General features: G+C 38.0%; 1 protein-coding gene across 1 annotated transcript in view; it reads left to right on the top strand.

The window, feature by feature from the left end:
- The first annotated feature begins 528 nt into the window (after window positions 1–528).
- Window positions 529–20,886, top strand: part of DAW1 (dynein assembly factor with WD repeats 1) — a 51,594-nt gene continuing 31,236 nt past the window's right edge. The window contains exons 1-4 of the mRNA XM_026006164.2: window positions 529–627; window positions 13,372–13,444; window positions 16,867–17,011; window positions 18,423–18,481. Of these exons, the coding sequence (XP_025861949.2) occupies window positions 540–627; window positions 13,372–13,444; window positions 16,867–17,011; window positions 18,423–18,481 (365 nt within the window). The 5' untranslated portion in view covers window positions 529–539. The remainder of the gene's footprint in view (window positions 628–13,371; window positions 13,445–16,866; window positions 17,012–18,422; window positions 18,482–20,886) is intronic.

The following is a 20,886-nucleotide window of genomic DNA, read 5'->3' as shown; positions in this document are numbered from 1 at the left end:
GTCCCAGAAAGCCTTAAACCCAGGGTGCACAGTAGCGTGTGGGGTCCCAGTGATGCACCTGCCTTCCCATCTTGCCTCCACCACTGGCTAGCTGTGGGGGTTCTCACTTTTTTGGGGGGTTCTCACTTTTTTGGGGGGTTCTCACTTTCTTTGAGGGGTTCTTCACTTTCTCTGATTCTGGGGGGGGGGGGGCAGGAAGAAGTGATGCACCACTGCAGCCTCAGTCTCCATAGCTACAGGTGTACAGGGCGCCAAGCGCAGCGTCAGGCCCAGCGGCAGCACGTGCAGCCTCTTCCCTTGTGGTCCTAGTTCTTCCGTGGGGACAGGGCCACGAGGAAGGCCCGGAATGGGGACCCCGAGGGGGCTTTTCTCCCGTTCCTCCGCCTTGGAATCCCTTGGGCCGAAGCGCGCGCGCCTCGCCCCTAGTGAGGTCACCTGCCTGCGGCCCCCCCGGACCCCCCGCCCCCGCCCCCGCCCGAGCTGCGCGCCCCGGAGCCCGCGCATGCGCGCCCGCGCCCCGCCGCTGTTGGGCCGTTTCCATGGCTACGAAGAGCGTCGCGAACCTGGGATCCGGCGAGGAGCAGAAGATGAAGCTCAGGAGCCTCCTGCTCCGCTATTACCCGCCAGGTACCGGCCGCGGGGGGCTCCGGGGCGGGGGGGTCCCCTGGTGAGGGATCCCTGGGCGCGGGGCCGCGGGAGGCGGGGCGCTGCTGGACACTTGCTCCGAGCAGTCAAAGGGACTTTTTTTTTTTTTTTTTTTTTAGGAAGTCTTTAAACGTTGAAGTTGCTGAGTTATGATGCTTTTCTGCTTTTCTGACTTGCTAGGAATGTGGCAGACGGAGAGGGAGGGGGGTGATGTCCCGACAGATTGATTTCCAGAGGAGCAGACACTGAAAGGACCACATTGCCTATTATTTTATTTTATTTTATTTTATTTTATTTTATTTTATTTTATTTATTTTGTTTTATATTATTTTATTTATTTATTTATTTATTTTATTTATTTTGTTTTATATTATTTTATTTTATTTATTTATTTTGTTTTATTTTATTTTATATTATTTATTTATTTTATTTTATTTATTTTATTTTATATTATTTTATTTATTTATTTTGTTTTGTTTTATTTTATTTATTTTATATTATTTATTTTATTTTATTTTATTTATTTTATTTTATTTTATATTATATTATTATTTTTTTATATTATTTTATTTTATTTATTTTGTTTTGTTTTGTTTTATTTTATTTATTTTATTTTATTTTATTTATTTTATATTATTTATTTATTTATTTAATTTTATTTTATTTATTTTATATTATTTTATTTCATTTATTTTATTTTGTTTTATTTTATTTATTCTATTTTATTTTATATTTTTTATTTATTTTATTTATTTTATTTTATTTTTATTCTTATTTACAAAAATAATTTAAAAGATGTTATTTATTTATTCATGAGAGATAGAGCGAGAGGCAGAGACAAGGGCAAAGGGAGAAGCAGGCTCCATGCGGGGAGCCCGACGTGGGACTCGATCCCAGGACCCCGGGGTCACGTCCTGGGCCGAAGGCAGGCGCTCAACCGCTGAGCCACTCAGGCATCCTTGCCTTTTATTTTATTTTCTTTTATTTCTTTTTTTTTCTTTTTTCTTTTTTTTTAAATAATAAATGTATTTTTCATTGGTGTTCAATTTGCCAACATACAGAATAACACCCAGTGCTCATCCCGTCAAGTGCACCCCTCAGTGCCCGCCAACCACGTCAGGATGTGTTGAATATGAAAAGGAAAATGCGGGCAGCCCAGGTGGCTCCCTGCATGCTCCCTGCATGGAGCCTACTTCTCCCTCTGCCTGTGTCTCTGCCTCTCTCTCTCTCTCTCTCTCTCTCTCTCTGTCTCTTATGAATAAATAAATACAATAAATACAAATTCCTGAGTCCACCATCAGAGCCTTTGATTTAAAAAAAAGGAAAATGCCCATGCAACAAGACATATTCGCATTCCAGGCCACACGTATCAGTTGACCCCAGACGCATGTTTCTTGAGGACCAGCCACCAGGTGCTGTGCCCTGCTTTAAGGTCACAGTCCTTGATTCCAATGAGTTAAGGAATTTCAAAATATGCCCTCAGAACCCTCTAGGTTTAGAGTGGGATAAACTGGCCTGGTTGTCTTGTTTCACAGGTGAGGGTATGGTCACCTTTGAAGAATGCGTGAAGCCCACTGGTCACCCAGTTTCATAGGTACAGAAATAGAGGCAGGGGTGCCTGGGTGGCTCAGTGGTTGGGCATCTGCCTTTGGCTCAGGTCATGAACCCTCCCCCCTCTCCTGTGATTGAGTTCCGCATAAGGGTCCCCAGGAGCCTGTTTCTCCCTCTGCCTATGTCTCTGCTTCTGTGTGTCTCTCATTAATAAATAAATAGAATCTTAACAAAAATAAAGAAATAGGGGCAGAACTTTTGGTTCCAATTCCGAACTCACTTTAAAAATAAGGATATAAAATTTAAAAATCTGCAAAACTTGCCACAAAGCAGTAGTTGACCAAGTATTCCTGCCGGATGAGAAGTTTGGGCCTCCCTGTAAAGGTACGCCTTGCAGCAACTATCTCCAATATGAAGTTAACATTTGTAGTAAAGACACTTGTTTTATCCTTCTTGGGATTACAACTAAAATAACATGAAAAGGCTCAAGATGTGAGAGGTAGCACGTCGGAAATTGTAAATGGCTTGTTCTCTTGAAGCATTCACAACTTTACTTTGGCTGTGCTTGGTGTAGGCTGGTGCTGGTTCCCCAAAATAGATCTGATTTGCGAATGACTTGCTTTCATTCATCCCTTTGCTGTAGAGTGTAGGTTAGGAAGATGAGCTCTGGGATCACAATAACTGGCTCTCATCGGATACAGTATACAGATTTTGTAACTTGAGCAATTTGTTTCAATCCATCAAGGTGTTTCGATTATCAAGTCACATGGTGATGATGATACTCATTTTGCCGGTCTACTGACCCTTTACAGCTACTCTCTCATTTATCTCTTTCCCTTCAGAGCAAACCTCCTTGGAAGAATAGTGTCCCCATTTCTCTTCTCTCTTCCGTCTTGGACTCACTCCTACAGTGTTATCACCTTCATGGCTCCACTGAAACTGCATTCTTTTAAGATCCTCAGTGGCCTCCAAGATCACTAAACCCCTGGCCACCTCTCTGTCCTTCCTGTCCTCACCTGACAGTAGCATTTGATACCTTTGGCCACTCTGTCTTTTGGCTTCCAGGACACATTGTTTTTTACTTGTACTTTATTGTTGCTCCTTCTTCATCCATCTTGTTGGCTTCTCTTCCTTCTGATCTTAATGTTGGATTGCTCCAGAGCTCTGTCCTTGGACTTCTCTATCTATACTTATCAGCCAGGTGATCTCATCCATTCTCAAGGTTCAAAAACCTGAATGGGTCATCCTGAGTACCTCATGGCCTACCTGGTTGTTCTTTTGGATGTGCAATGTACATCTCATATGGGGTATCTTGTGGTCTCCCTTGTCCCAGTTAATGGCAGCGCCATTCCTCTACTTGTCCCTGCCAAAACCTTGGACTCATCTTTCTCTCCCATCTTGCATACTCCACATTTGGCCCAGTAACAAATCCTGCCAGCTCCCCGTTAAAATATATACAGGATTCAGGGGTTCATGGGTGGCATCAGTGGGTGAAGCATCTGCTTTCGGCTCAGGTCCTGGGATTGAGCCCTGCATCAGGCTTCCTGCTCACAGGGAACCTGCTTTTCTGTCTCTTCCCTGCTTGTGCTGTCTCTCTCTCTCTCTCTGTCTCAAATAAATAAATAAAATCTTTAAAAGCTTAAAATATATACAGGACTCAACAGTTTCACCTCCTAGCAATGGCTACCATGCTTTCTATTGCTAGAGTCTCCACCCTTGCCCTACTTCTGTGTATTTTCAACACAGCATCAGGATGATAGCTAGAACATAAATCTGATCATGTCACTCTTATGCTTGAACTCTCTGATGGCTATTCATTTCACTTAAAATAAAAGCACCATCATCTCCAAGGCATTAATCTCCACGGCACTACAGGATCTTCTTTGATTTTGCCTCTGACTTCACCCCGCTTCCCCTCTAGCAACACTAATCATCTTGGGGTTCTTTGGATGGGCTGGGCATGCCCCCACTCAGGGTCTCTGCACTTGCTGCTCTTTTTGGCTGCAATAATTTTCTCTGGACATCTACAGAGCCAGCATTCTCACATTTTTTGGCTCTGTCCTTAAAAGTAAGTGAAGTAGGGCAGCCCCAGTGGCGCAGCGGTTTAGCGCCGCCTGCGGCCCGGGGCGTGATCCTGAAGACTCGGGATCAAGTCCCACATCGGGCTCCCTGCATGGAGCCTGCTTCTCCCTCTGCCTGTGTCTCTGCCTCTCTCTCTCTCTATGTGTGTCTCTAAGAATAAATAAATAAATTATAAAAAAAGTAAGTGAAGTAAATAAAGTGAAGCCACCCTTTCTAGAATTTCCCAACTTCTCCTCAAGATATTTCATAGCATCCTCCTCTGCTTTGTTTTTTTCTTGGCCCTCTCTCAGTTCATCTTGCCATAATTTTACTTACTTATTTCAAATAGTCACCCTGGCTCAAATAAAAGCTTCATGAGGTCCTGGACTCAGTAAAATCTGTTTACTACCACATCTCTAGCACTTGGAGTAGAGACTGGCCAATAAATAGGTGCTCACATATTTGTTGAATAAATGAATGAGTTTAATGAGATGATGTGTGTTGAGTAGAATGCCTGCAGCTCCTCCTGAAATGTGAATAGGTCAAACAGGTGGTCTATCGGTTTCGCTCCAGCTCTGAAAGTCCAGGGTTCCAACGGCAATCTCACATTCAAGTAATGCTTTAGACTTACACTTGCTACTGTTGCCTTAATGATTATTTTATAATGAAGTCATACCACTAGCGTGTTAGACACTTAATTTCTGAATTCCAGTGGTTGGTGATCCATACATTATATGCAAGTTTCCAACATACTACTGAATAGCAGGTAGGTGTTAAAATAACATTATCAAGTAGGAAAAAAAAATCGCTCACCACTGAATCATTCTTGTGTTACCTTTGTCCCTTCTGCAATTTTGTTTAATTTCTTAATCCCCAGATTTCAGTCCTCCTACTTTCTTTTGAGTAACATAGAGGTCAGGAGCATTCCACACTGTTGGCATCCATGGAATTGTCCCTCTCACATAAAAGTAATATGGCTAATCAAACATGGGCATTCTCTTTTTATCTCATTCATTAATCCATAAGCTCTTCTCTTTGTGAAGAGTGGGTGTTGCATACGTGTTTTTCAACTGACTCAGGCATGGCAATCTTTGTCTTTTACTTCTTGTATGTAGGCTCCAAGGTTTTGGGGCCAAGAGATGGAGTTAAATAAACATTAATTAAACTAATTAATATTCTGAGCACTTTAAAGGTCTCTTGTTGGTTGAATGTGATCTGAGTAAGGAACACTCGCGTCTTTTTAAGCTTAGCCTTATAGTGTTTTGCAGAATTTTGGGGGTAGCAGCTTCTTAAGTGTTTTTGGGAATCATACCTGCTGCACAAAAATTCACAACCAGAGGCAGATGGAAAACATTAAGAAACTGTGGGAAACAATCACCGCGGAACAATATGTGCTCCTAGGAGCATCTTTTTCTGTTCTGTGCCTGTACTCTTCATTGACATGACCCAGCCTTGGGCTCATATTGCAGCTCGGTGCTCATGGGAAGGATGAACATTTAACCTTGATGCTTTGTAACAGTCGGACAGTCCAATTACAGGTTTCAGATTTTGCTCTTTGTTTTTTAGATCCATTTGAATCATAACCCAACTAGATTTTGGTAGTTAACTTTTACAATTTTTATTTTATAAGAAACAAAGTAGCTGTGAATAAAGAATGGAGAATTTTGTGAATTCGCTAAAATTATTTAGGGCATTTCCTTAGGATAATAGATCATGCTATGTGGGCTCTCAAGTGCTAATTCTTTTCAATTTTTCTCTGAGGTACAGATTAGGATTACATTATTTACTTATTGTTTACCTCATTTATTTACTCAGCTATTTATGGAATGCCTACTTTTGTCAAAAATAAATAGTATATATTCAGTGCTCTTATATATAATGCAAAATATTTAAAATTACAGAATAGGAAAGAAGCAGTCCTTAATGATAGTGATGCCTTAAACTGATAGAAACTTTGTATCTTATTTGAGTTTTCAAATAACCTTATTGGGATCTTGATCTTCAGGAGTTGATATGCTAATAATGTTAATCTCTATCATTTTTCTTCCTTTTTCTCCATGTTCTAATTTTTCTCTTACTTTTTTCTATTATAAAAGTAGTATTCATTTTTAATAAAATTCTGAAAAATATATAAAAGGATAGCTAAGATCATCCTCAATCCACTTAAGGTGTGATGGCTTCTTGAAGGAGCCACCTGATATGTCTGAAAATGCCTATGTCCTCAACCTTGCTAATATTTGGTATTATCAGTCTTTGCAATCTTTGCTATTCTGATGACTAAAAGTTGTATTTCTTGTTGTATTTTGTATTTCTTTGTAATGGAGTTGGGAATATTTTATTGTGATCTGTTTATTGGTCATTGTCTCTCTCTGGTAGCAAATTAACTGTTCATGCCTTTTGCCCATTTTCTTGTTAAAAATCATTTTTAGATTCTTTATGTTAAGCTCTTTAAGCTTCGTATTTATCGTTGAAATGTTTTTGCTCATTGTCATTTATCTTTAACTTTGTGGGATCTTCTCTTGTGTAGAAGCTTCAAATTAATTTTAGACAAATGCAGCAATTTTTTTCTTCTTTAGGTGTTGAATTTCACATCATGCTTAAAAAGCCAATTACTTACACTAAGATGTAAATATCTCCTGTTATTTTGACCACTTTATATTTAGTTTTTAATATTAAAATCTCTAATCAACCTAGAATATATCTTTGTATGTTGTATGGTAGAAATCCAATTTTATGAATTTTTCCAACTACATCATTATTTATTGTATAGTTTATTCTTTCCCTACTTGTTTAAAAAATTACTTTTGGTTTATTTTTAAACTCCCATATATGGTCAATTCTATTTTTTTAAAAGATTTTATTTATTTATTCATGAGAGACAGAGAGAGAGAGAGAGGCAGAGACACAGGCAGAGGAAGAAGCAGGCTCCATGCAGGAGCCCAATGAGGGACTCGATTCCGGGGCTCCAGGATCATGCCCTGGGCCAAAGGCAGGCACAAAACCACTGTGACACCCAGGGATCCCTAGTTAATTCTATTATGTTGATCTAATTTTGAATCAGAATCACATTTTATTGTTCTATAGTCTGTTATAATACATGGTAAATTTTCAAATTCCAAAAAATAAAGTTATAATTACTTTAATTTATAGATTAATTTGACTTGTTTATAATATTATGTTTTCTCATCTAGAAATGTGTCTCCATTTATCACAATTTTCTTTTCTGTTCAGTAGTATAGCTAGGTCTTGGACACTTGTTAATTTTATGTGTAGGTGTTTGATGCAATTATAAATGTGATCTTTCCTTTACTTGAATCTCCTCTTGTCAATGTATCTAATTCTTTTTTTTTGTTTTTTGATGAAAAACATGACATTGTTTTAATATCCACATTTCCTTGAGTAGTATAGAGGTTGAAAACAGGTTGCTGCAAGCTTTTTAAAAAATTGTGCTAGTAATATTCATTATAGAAAATCTTAATAATACAAGTCTGAGGAAGAAAATTAAAGTTACCCTAAAAAAATAAAAATAAATAAAAATAAAAATAAAGTCACCCTAATCTTCATGCCCTGTTGTACCCTCTTAATTCCCTGTTGCTGTTTTTGATACATAGATTTACAGATGTCTGCTTTATTTTGTAAATGAAGTGGATCATACTCCATGTGAACTGCTTTTTCCTGAACATATTTCCATCAAAAGACATGTGTTCTAATCCTGGTTCTGTCCTTGGCTTACTATGACCAGTCAATAAATCCCATTAGGTCTTGGTCTTCTGGCCTATGGTCTAGGGATCACACACCTGGCCTCACATACCTTTATATGACCAGCGCCCACCAGCTGTAGGGCAGAGGGAGAGAGGGACCTAGTCAGTCAACCTACCCTTGACTTTGCAGATATATATATATATATATATATATATATATATATATAGATATATATATATATATATCAGTTAATTACTGTAATTACTTATCCCACTTCTTTACAATTAATTATTGTAATTATACCACTTCTCCTGTGGGTAGAGCACTTCCTCCTTTTTTTTTAAGCAATGTATCTAATTCTTACCTACTTCAATCTTAGCTTTTTGAATTTCATTTATTTTTTCTAAGTCCTCTTAAATTCTTCCTAGAACATGTACATATAAGTAGGTTTTTAAAAAGATTTTTACAACATTGTAACATCCATATTTTATTGAAAAAGTTAACATGGAACCAAAAAGTCAACTTACACTCTAAGGAAATAACTATTTAGAGCAGTTGGCTCTCCACAGATCCTTTGTTTCTTTGTAAGTTTGCTTCTTAGACTAGAGTCTGGTCTAAAGTCTTAAATATGAAAGGATCACTTCTTGGGGCAAAGAAACAAAATAAAACTATACCAAACAAGCCTTTTAGTTATGGCTGTTTGCCTGCTGTGTCCTGGTGTTCTCATCATTAAAACCGTGTGGAATGATTTTTCTGTTCTAAAGTGTTATACTTCATTACACAATGGCTGCTTGGGTTTATCTACTGTCCTGAGATTGAAGCTGTGTGGTGGGGTGTGTGGCGATATGTGACACTGGGAAACAAGCTCTGTAGGAGATACAGGATGGAAGGGGAAGACCCTAGACATGTTCGAGGTACAGGCAAGATAGCCACATATCTGGAGCCCCGAGGTCTAGATGGGAGAGTTATAACTGGCAATTATTGGCGTATTAATGATAATTAAAGCCATGGGTACTAGTGAACTTAGAGAAAAAAAAATAAAGTGAAGAAAGAATTCCTAGACCCGAACCCTAACCTAAATCAGTACTTAAAGGTGAGGAGTAAGAGGAGGAATCGGTAAAAGAGAATGTAAAGTAACAAAGTAGAGAAAAAGACAGATTTCATAAAAGCCCATGGAGAATCATATTTGAAGAAGGAGGGAGTTGGCCATGGTGTCAATTATTTCTGAAAGTCTGTGTGTCATAAAGATAAGGACTGTCAGTTGCATTCAGTAGTCTGGGGACACTCATCCAGTCATTTAACTCATATATTCAACAAGCACTGTTTGAACAGTCCAAATTGCATGGTGGACACTAGGGATAAAGAGAAGACAGGGACCCAGGAGTACACAGCCTAGTGAGTCAGGTGTGGCTGGGAAAGATAATGGAAAGATCGTAAACACAACAGGTAGGGGCAGGCACCACTGTGGGAGAAATGAAAGCCAGAGAGGAGGAAGGCGTAAATCCATTTGACAGTGTGGTTTTGTGGTTTGTACTTGTTGCTGGCCAAATCACATGCTTACTTGTGCATAAACCATCACGACTCATTCCAAGGATGGTCCTCCTGAGAGCATAAAGAAGCATATGGCTTTCTTCTCAAAGATGTTGCAATCTCACTGGGGAGCGAAGGCATAGATGTCAAGTAATAGAAGGTGACTGTGTAGGATACGTCACAAGTAATAGAAGGTGACTGTGATTAATCTTTAGATAATAAGCACTATTTAATGAGCTTAATGAGTTTCTAGATGTCAGGTGCATTATATACTTATTATTTAAGGTCAACCAGCAAATTGAAGGTATTATCTACAAATGAGAAGACTGAGATATAAAGAGATATAAAAGAGATTACTAGTATCATGAAATAAGTAGAGACTTGAGCTGGAACTCCAACCCAGATCTGTTTGATGCCGAGTACCTGCCTTTTCAACTCTGCCACATTCTATCTCAATGGTCCAGTGCTTTGGAAAGTAAATACAGTGTTTTTGATGGAATTTCCTGTTTTCTCTTGATCTTAAATCTGTTATATCAAATTTGTGGTCATAGGGCAGTGAGTCTCAAATTGGAGGAGGACCCTTGGGGGTTCTTGCACCTTTTCGGTGGAGCCTCAAGGTCAAATCTGTTTTCATAATAACCACAAGATATCATCTGTTTTTTTCATGGTGTTGACATTTGCACTACTGGTACAAAAGCCCTCTGGAAACTTACTTCACATGAGGTAGTGGCAACAAACGTTCATAGCCATCACTGTATTCCTCACTGACGCAAACTCTTGATAGAAAGAAACCCCCTCAGTTTCACTTAGGAATGCCCTTGATGGAATATTATGCCTGAATGAGATAAGTCAATCAGAGAAGGACAATTATTATATGGTTTCACTCATATGTGGAATATAGGGAACAGTGCAGAGGATCATAGGGGAAAGGAGGGAAAACTGAATGGGAAGTCATCAGAGAGGGAGAAACACTGTGAGAGACTCTTAACTCTAGGAAACAAACTGAAAGTGGCTGGAGGGGGAGGTTGGTAGGGGAATGGAGTAACTGGGTGATGGGCATTAAAGAGGGCATGTGATGCAATGAGCACTGGATGTTGTATGCAACTGATAAATCATTGCACACTACATCTGAAACTAAGTATGTACTCTATATTGGCTAATTGCATTTAAATTAAAAGAAAAAAAGAAGGCCCTTCATGAAACAGTAAGACTTAGTAATGTAGTCACATACTGACCTCAGAGTATTTGCATTCCAAGTGATGAAATAGAAAATTCTCATTAAGCACTTCTGCTGCACAGTTATCTTTGAAAGTTCTTTGGATGGAAACTCTTGTGCAGTCATTCATGTGGACTGAGAGATGAGCCAGCTGTTTTCCTCAAGGAATACCAGTTTTACTTGAAAGACTGAAAAACAAACATGGGTCTCAGATTTGGATATTTGGAAGACATTTTGTTTGAAAACTGAGCAAAGCGAGCCTGGAACTTTCAAGCCAGACTGTCAGCATTTCTTGCCATTGATAAAATTTGAGCTTTCAAGCAAAAATTAGAATTTCAAAAAACTTGTTATCTACTGCCATGAGCTGGGCAGCTTACTGATCAGTGAGAGAGTTCTCTGATGATAGATATTAGTAGTGATATTAAAAATTGTGATTTTGGGGGGGATATTGTATGATGACAAATGTCACCATTTAGAAGATGGGCATAACTCAGTAAACTAATGTTTTTCGGATGTCTGGTGCATGATGTGTAACTATATATGAATAAAATATCCTTTAAAAGTCTGAGATAGACCAATGAATTTTAATGTAACAGAGTATGAAGAATTATTTGATGTGGTTTCGGATCCTATGTTGCAACCAATCTTTATGAATTACTGCTTGTCAAGTTTTGATGTAGTATTAAAGAAGGTTATCCATGATTATCTGGAAATGCAATTATTTTATTTCTCCATTTTCCAACTGCATATCTACATGTGCCCAGATTTTTTTCCGTATACTTTATTGAAACACTGTGTAGGAACAGCTTGAATGCAGGAGCAGAGAGGAGAATCTGGCTGTCTTTAATTAAGCCAGTTATGAAAGAAATTTGCAAAAGTGTAAAATGATGATAGTTATTTCTATAAAATATGTTATTTACATTAGCATGCTATGACTTTATTATGGCTATTTTATGACAGTTTAATAAATACTTTTAAAAATTCTCAGTTTTAATACAGAAAATATTACAAAAACAAACTCTTTTGTGTCCTCAATAATTGAAAGAGTATAAAGCAGTCCTAAGATCAAAGCTTTTGAGATCCACTGGCCCATATTTATAGAAGTAGTACGATAAAGTGGATGAGAGGTTCTGTTCGGTTTTTTCCCCCATGTAAATTATCTCTCTGTTGTTCAGAATGAATATATTCGATTGATCTGTCTTCAAGTTCACTGATTCTTTCCTTTGTCATATCCATTCTCCTACTGAGCCTATTCATCAAGTTTTTCATTTTGCCCATTAAACTTTCCAGTTCTATAATTCCCATTCCAGTTTGCTTAAAAAACTTTTATTTTTCTGAGATTTTTCAATTTTTTCATTTGTTTCAAGTGAATTTGTAAATGGTTACTGAAGTATTTTTGACATCTCCTTTAAAATCCTTGTCAGATAATTCCAGCATCTGATTCACCTCCATATTTGTTTTTGTTGATTGTCTTTCTCTGGTTCTTGGTGTGATGGATGATTTTTTTTTCCTCTTTATTATGTCCTGGACATTTTGGTTCCTATGTTAGGAGGCCCTTGATCCTATATGAATCTACTGTCACCATGTTTAGGGTTAGCATAGAGGTTCTGGTCTACTTCATGGGTTTTAGTTCCAATGGCAGCTTAGTTTTTTGAGCCCTTGCAATATGATTCTGGTCTGCTTCATTTTTCTGGTGTTGCTAAGGCTCTTGCTCAGTTCCAACTGGTGCCATCTGCAGGATGGAAGGTACTTCCCAGTAGCCTGCTCTCACTGAGTGACCTTGGGGGAAGTGGAGGGACAGGGACAAGACTCTCTAGGCCTGGTGGGTGACACCACTGGTTAAAAGGCTGGAAGACACTGCTTCAGTGCGTGAACGTGGTGTGAGATACAGGATATCCCAGGGCTTCACTACTGCCACTTTTGCAGGTGGAGGAAGCTGCCCACCAATGGCTTGGTTGCAGGATGGAGTCTGAGTGATGCTAAGACTTTCTTGTAGCTGCCATAAACAGATTAGGTGGTCCCCTGGGGCCCCACCTGAAGGTGTCGAGAAAGCCTGGGGCTTTGTTACTGAGCTGTTGCAGACACATCAGACTTCTGTTGGGGCCTAGCTTTGCAGGGGGACTGGGAAAACTCTGGGATTTCCCCTGGGGGATCAGACTGCCTAAGGAGCTCCAGTTGTGGAGCAGGGCTTAAGGCTCCAAATTAGTTCTTTGACTTCCCTTTGCCTGGTCCTTTGGCCACAGAGAGCAAGCTTTACTGTTACTTGGGTTTTGCTGTCTAAGCTTTTTGGCGGTTCCAGGCTCCAAGTTGTTCAGTTTTCCACTTTAAGGGTATATGGGAGGTAAAAAGAAACCCTAGGAACTCACCACACTGTCATTGCTCAAGTCCTGAGACCCTAGTCAGTTTACCCTCTACCAACCTTTGATTATTTTAGCATTGCCTTCTGAATAATTTCAAGGGTATTTAGCTGTATTTAGAGGAAGGACTAGGAAAAAGTGGAGTTCACACATTCTTATTTTAGTATCAGACATCACTGCATATGTTTTATGCTGAGTAATTCTAAAACTTAAAAAACAGAAATGAAAAAAATTATGGCAAATAGATTAACTTTTGACATTCATTGTCATCATAAGTGTTTTTATAATACATTTGCTTATTTTTTATAGGAATTATGTTGGAATATGAAAAGAGTGGAGAATTGAAGACCAAATCCATAGATTTGCTCAACCTCAGTCCCAGGTAAACTAGCTATGTAATGCAACCTGGGTTTCATATCCAGGGTTTTTTTTTTATTGGAAAATGCTGACACAGAGTGATATGTAGATGAGCTGCATGAACTCAGGCAATACATGGCTAAAACAACATTCTGTGCTGTGTTATTTCCTGTTTGCTTTAGTGAGTTCTGCTCCAGAGTCTTACTGGGTGAGGAGGAGGTGGGTAAAGGATAGTTAGTCTGCCCCTTTTTCATCTTAAATAGACCTGTTGTTGTTTTTAATCTTTTAATTTAGGATAGTTTTAGAAAGTTGTGAAAACACGAGTTCCCACATGCCTCATGCCCTGCATCCCTTATTATTAGCATCATAGATTCACGTGGTACATTGGTCATAATTAGTGAACTAGTATTGATATATATTATTTCTAACTAAAGACCATATCTTATTCAATTGTCCTTGTTTTTTGCCTCCTGGTCTTTTTCTCTCCCAAGATACCATGTTACATTTCATTCAGGTCTCCCCAGGCTCCTTGTGGTGGTGACAGTCTCTCAGATTTCCCCCCCTTTTTTTGATGACCTTAACATTTTTGAGGAATGCTGGTTATTAGAATTTTAAGAATACTACTGAATCTGTTACTTTCCTGGTAGAAAAATACTTCACAGGGCTGACTGCATTCTGTCCTCCTCATTGTCATGGGGCAGGTTAGGAGGACCCTGTCTTTGTCTCTGAAGCTTGTGGGGCACCCTGAGGAAATCCTCTTGTGAGATCATACTGCCCAGAATTCAGTCCTTTAGGAAATCCTATGCAAGACTCAAAGAAAAAGAAATACTGTGGAAAACTCCACTTTAAGGGACAGAATCAGATTAGTGATTATTCTGCAGAAGCCCATAGGTTCAGATAAGGTAAAGATATTCTGAGTGGGAGAAAATTTTGAAAAAGAACAAAAATACCACGGTATGTGTTTCAGAGTTGTTGGCCAGTGAAATAAGTTATTTTCCATTGTGACCATTCTACTTTGTCATGATTAGTAGGGAGAGGAACAGAATGACAGCAAAGGGACCCATCTTATAACCACAATTAAATAGTAGACTGGCTGCTCTCTAGCAGCCTTCTGGCTCCTCATGGTTGTGGCTACTCAAGAGGTCCCGGAGCTTGTCTGAGGGTAAGGAGATGCAGTGGCTCAGACGGTGATGGGTTTGATGTGGAGTTCACTTCTTGTTCCAGATGACTGCTCAGAGAAGGTACTCAACCGTTCACTTTTTAATCAAAGAATAAATGGTGGCAGAGATAATGGCATCAAATTTCATCCACAACAAATCAGTGTTTTACCTAGTTTTCAGGGAAGACAAGGTCTAAGATCAAGTCAAGATTGTCAGCTATTCTTGTGACTGGCACATATTACTGATTATGCCAGCATGTAGAAAGTTCCTTTGTTAGATGTTCCTTTATTTAGTTGGTAATGATGTGATTTGCACCTTCTATGTGCAAAGCTCCAGGTTAGATTTGATGGGAGGCTGTAAAGAATCTTAATCCCTGCTTTAATGGATGTGTTGTCCAGTTTGAGAAACACCTGTACAAACAGAACATCATATAAGTGGCACAGATAAATGTTTATATGAGAGAATAACTTCCAGCTAGAGATTCAGGAAAACACAGATCTCATATTTAAAGCAGTATAGAACCTTAGGATGCTGTAGTCATGCTCTGGAGTATATAAATGCCTCAAAGTAAAAAAAAAAAAAAAAAGCATGGATCTTATTTTTGGTTCTGCGCCAGAATCTTGGAAGAATTCTGTGCATAGAAACATTTACATGACAAGGGACATAGTAGAGTTACAGTACTGAAAAGAGCAATTAGAATACCACAGGGGTGAGATGGGTCAGATTAAACATCTGGTTAATTTAGAACTTCCTGGGAAATCTGTTTTGACCTATAAAATTTTTTGGAAACTCTTCCAAGAGGTATTATTATCTTCTTTATTCTCAGGAAAGTGTGAGTCCTTGGCCAACTAGCTGTCTTGGCATTTATCAAAGTCATTATAAACTGTCTATGACTCATTTCTTTTCTAAATATTCACCTCCTATTCTAATTGATCGTATTTCTTGAGAGCAGGCACTGTGTCTTTGACCCTCCCAGGGCCTAGCTGTAGAAGGGACTCAGTAAATGTTAGTGGGGTGAATTGTCTTCTACCTCAGTCCCTTACACAGTCTGGAGCTCAGGAACTGTTTATTTACGAAGAGCAGAGGTGTGCTTATCAGAGTTTACATTTCTGGGAAGCAGCTGCTGAGACAGAGATAGGAGAGGTAGGTGGGTGTCAGGTTATTGAGAAGTGGCATCTGTGACAGGAAGTGAAGCAGAGTTCCGCATGAGGAGCCACTGACCATGATGATGCAGATGTGAGCCGAGTCTCTACCAGCCCACAGGGGAGCTCCCGGGTAAAGCTTGAGGTCCAGAGTCCCTCTGGGGACAAAAACGGCTAGTGCACTGTGCACTTGTTCAGCCCTGGGCTGAGGGCCATCAGAGGAGGGCATGATGCCCCCAGGCTCCAATGCTGAGGTGGATTCTGAAGAAGCTGCAGCTGGAGGCTGTCAGTTAGCAAAGCAGCCCCCTCCCAGCGGGGCCATGAGTCCATTCTTGAAGGGAGGGGACAGACAGTGCATTTTTGATCCATGTTTGTGACATGTTTTGTGAAATGACCTTATTTTAGCTGTTTTGTGGTTTATAGACATTATTCTGTCTTGAACAATTATTATTCTGCACTAGCAAAATTGATCAGCATTGCTATAGATTATTTGAATACTGGGGGGAAATTTGACTGTACTTTTCAGAGCAGCTTTTTTCTTTTTTGAAAACAATGTTACAGCCCATACAAAATAGTAATCAACATCATCATCATTCTTTGAATGGCCATTTTTGGTTAGGTCCTTTCTCTTTCCCTAAAAAAAATATTTAAAACTTAACCTTTCCAAACCTCAGTTTCTTCTTCATTGAAATCATTGTGATAAAAGCCTTAAATTAGCTCTTGCTACAGGATTAAACAAGAGAATGTATGTAAGGTACAAAATACGGTCATCGCAGGAACATTCTGTACATGTTCATTAAAGAGACAAAAAAAAAAAAAAAACAGGAAAAAAAATAAAGAGCTCATGTCCAGAACCAGAACCATATGCACTTGGCCTTCTCAGGTGAGCAAATGAGAATCCTTGCACACCTTCCACAGAAGACTTGGCTCATGACGAGGCATTCTGAAGAACCCAAGCCACTTTCGTGCAGGCTCGACTTCTTTATTCATGTGTATCTTTTCCTTAGAAATCTCTTAATAATGCTAATGATGTTTTGACAAATTTTACAAATGTGTTTCATAACTCAATGCAGTTCTTCATGGAATGCATGTGTATGCAAATTTTGGCATAGAAAAAAGTAAGTTTTTTCTTTTGTGAATTTCAGCACTGAAGTCAATGCCCTAGTAGAAGAAATACAGAAAGCAGAGCCTCTAATCACAGCTTCAAGATCAGAGCAAGTAAAGCTTTTAATTCAGAGATTACAGGATAAACTCAGACAGCACAGCAACCACACATTCTATCTTTTTAAGGTAATGCATGTTTTTTTTTTTTTTTTAAATAAACAGAAGAACTTCAATGAGTTAGCTGGTATCCTATAAATCTGAGACAAAATGCAGTTTATATTTTCTTTTTCTCTCTGTGCCTCACATACATTTGCCGAGACTAAGTCTCAATTAGTGTTTGTTTATTGACTGACTGAATGAAATTCAAACATTTATTTCTTGATAAGTTAAATAAGGATTTGTAGTAAGTTTGGCTGTTCTTTACAATGTTAAATTTAAAGGACAACCGTTAAGGTAGTTTTAAATTACTGAATAATTAAATATTTTTTCAGTTGGAGTAAATCAGGAGGTTGTATTTCATGGTATATCAATATTTAATATTTTCAGCTCCATGAGAACTAAATATATTTCAGTAAATTATTTGATATGACTTACATGATTAATGTGGTATAAATATAGCTATGTTTCTCTACAGAGAAATTATGTATTATGTTGATTAAATTAAAAGTATAACAAATATAGTCACTTATTCAGGAACAACTTTTAGTTTTTCTTAATTATTTAACAATATTTAAGTTTATTCTGATATTGATTCATATTGCACTGTTTTTCTTCTTATGACTTAAATAAAATAATAAAAAATGTAATTATTATTTATATACTTGACATATTCTATTTGATACAAAATATTCAATCTTTTGTAGTCATCCCTTCAATGTATTATTGAAAGATAAAGAAATTATTCTTGTGATACCTTTCTTCCAGCAGGTGGCACTATTTAACTTCAAATATGAGTTCTATAACTCACATGACCTTGTAATTTATCCTCCAAAGGGAACATTTTTGATAGTGAAAAGGGATACTATTAGTAATTATACTCCTGCAGTAGATATAACTGGGACTGTCCCAGCCTAGCCAATCACTTTATCGATAAACAGACTACCCAATTTATTTATGTTCATTTGATAAATGTTAAGCATCCATTACATGCTTGACGATGTAGCAATTGAAAGATACATAAAATGAGACATACCCTGACCCTAGAGGAGCTTTCGGATTCCAAAAATAATAACAGATTTTAAAATCTATATTTGAAACATGTTTGGTGTATTATCATGTGCAATATTTAAAAGAAAGTGTTATAAATTAGTGCTATTTGATATCTTATTTAGTAGCAATAATTTATTTTACAAGTAAATTCATAGAAAACAGATCCAATTATGTTTTTGTAATTATTTGTAACTACCAAATGTATTATTGGTCTTAATAGTAGAAGACACAATGTATTTTTTCTCATTTGTCCAGATAGTGAATTTTTGTTCATTTATTATGTGTAACGAAGACAAACTTGAATGTCTTGATTAGTCCGAAGTTAAGATTAATGAGTTAAACTTAATTTTTTTGAGTCTATAACACATGATGTTTTCTTTCATTGAAGGTTCTCAGAGCACACATACTGCCATTGACTAATGTTGCACTTAATAAATCGGGCTCTTGGTAAGGTTCTCTTAAATTTATTTATTTTAAATTTTAAATTTTTTTAAATTAATTTATTTATTTGAGAGAGTTAGAGAGAGTGTGCATGTAAGCGGAGGTGGGAGAGGAAGGGCAGAAGGAGAGGGAAAAGCTGAGGGATAAGCAGACTTCTTTCAGTGCAGGGAGCTGGATGCAGGGACCAATCTCAGGACCCTGAGATCATAAGCTGAGCAGAAGGCAGACTCTTTTTTTTTTTTTAAGATTTTATTTATTTATTCATGAAAGACACACAGAGAGAGGCAGAGACACAGACAGAGAGAGAAGCAGGCTCCAGGCAGGGAGCCTGATGTGGGATTCTATCCTGAGACCGCGGATCACGCCCTGAACCAGGGACAGGTGCTCAACCGCTGAGCCACCCAGGGGTCCCAGAAGGCAGACTCTTAACTGGGTCATCCAGACGCCCTTAAAATTTTAAGATTTTAAAAAGAAAAAAAATTATTAAAAATGTATTATAATTTTAAAGTAGTTTTAAGTTTATAGCAAAATTGAGTGGAAGGTACAGATATTTGCCATGTATACCTGGCCCCTACACACCCTCAGATTTCCTCCTTGTCATCTTCCCCCAATGACTTGTGCATTTATTACAGTTGATAGACCTACATTGACAAACACATCATTATCATTCAAAGTTCATAGTTTACAGTAGGGGTTGCTTTTGCTTTTGTACATTCTATGGGTTGACAAACATGTAATGACAGGTATCCACCATTAAGGCATCACACATAGCAGTTTCTCTGCCCTGAGAATCCCCTATGTTCCACTTATGTATTTCTGTATTTCCATTTCTATTATGTCTAATTTTTAACAAGTAAGGAATAAAAATGTCCTTTTTAAAAAAATAAACTTTATATATTTAAGGTGCATAACATGGTTTGACATACGTATACATAATAAAGTAATTGTTATAGTCAAGTTATTTAACGTATTATCTCCTCACAGTTACCACTTTTTTGTGTAAAGAAAGCACTTGAAATGTGTTCTTTCAGCATATTTCCAGTATTCAATATTATTAACTATAGTCATCATACCTGTGTATAACATCTCTAGACTTACTCATCCCACATATCTGCAATGTTACACCCTTTGACCAGCATCTCTCCATTTCTCCCACTCCCCAGCCCCTGGTGACTACTGTTCTATTCTCTGCTTCTATGAATTTGACTTTTTTTTAAGGTTCTACATATAAGAGAGATCAGACATATTTGTCTTTCCATGTCTGGCTTATTTCACTTAGAATAATGTCTTCCAAGTTCATCCATGTTGTTGCAAATGGCAAAATTTCCTTCCTTCTTATGGAATAATATTCCATTCATTCTTTGATGGACATTTATGTTGTTTCCGTATCTTGGCTACTGTGAACAATGCTGCAAAGAACATGAGGGTGCAAATATATCTATCAGGTTCTGATTTCATTTTTTTTTTTGGATACGTACCCAGAAGTAAGATTGCTGGATCATATGGTAGTTCTATTTTTAATTTTTTTGGAACCACTATCCTATCTTCCATCATGACTGTACCAATTTACATCCACAAAGAAGCTAGAAGGAAATGCCTAGAGAAGAATCAAAGATACACTGCCTTGTCAACCCTTTCGCTTACTTGAGTTTCGATACCAGGATTTGTGTTCAACTTTTATCATTAGCACTTGACATAGAGACTGGCTTTCTAATTTCATGCATTTTTTTTTCTGTGTTGGAGAAGTATCTTTCCTAGTGGAATATTTAGGGAATAACTAAGATACTGTTATTTTACTTTAAAATATGAGAGGCCAACATACTAATTATTCCTGTAGTCAAATATTCATGTAAGAGGATTGCAAATCTTAGGTAAATACTCATTGAACTTTTACTAGTTTGCTAGTCACGTTCCAGGTCCTGAGGATGAAGGCAGTAAACCAGATGGATGGAAGAATTAGCATGTATAGAAAAGAAAAAAAATGAATTCTTTAGAAACTATCAAAGAGGTGAATGTGGCTGTTCAAGGTGTGCTTTTGGGCAAAATTGAGGTCCCAGAGACGGCCAATGCTGCTGGCCTTGTGGGCCAGAAGCAGAAGTTTGGATTTTCCTCTAGATTGCTAGGAAGCCAGCTAGGGAAGGTTAAAAAATATAACTCCAGTTTCAGTGTGGAAAATAGACTTAGAAAGATCATGTGTGAGCTAGCACCCATTAGAAGATGGTTTCATTTGTTGAGGCAAGAGATAGAGGCAATGAAGCCTGGTGGCAAGTGGCCACATTAGAAGTGTATTTTGAGATTGGGCTAACAGAATCTACCAATAGATTGTGTGTGGGATGTGAGGGAAAGTGAGGAATCAAAGATGGTGCTAAGATTTTATGGTCTGACCAATGGGAAGAATGATGCTGTCTATT

Source organism: Vulpes vulpes, chromosome 9 (assembly GCF_048418805.1).
Source record: "Vulpes vulpes isolate BD-2025 chromosome 9, VulVul3, whole genome shotgun sequence".
Classification (NCBI taxonomy): Eukaryota; Metazoa; Chordata; class Mammalia; order Carnivora; family Canidae; genus Vulpes; species Vulpes vulpes.
Note: the sequence above shows the minus strand (reverse complement) of the source record. Positions and strands in the feature narration are given on the sequence as shown.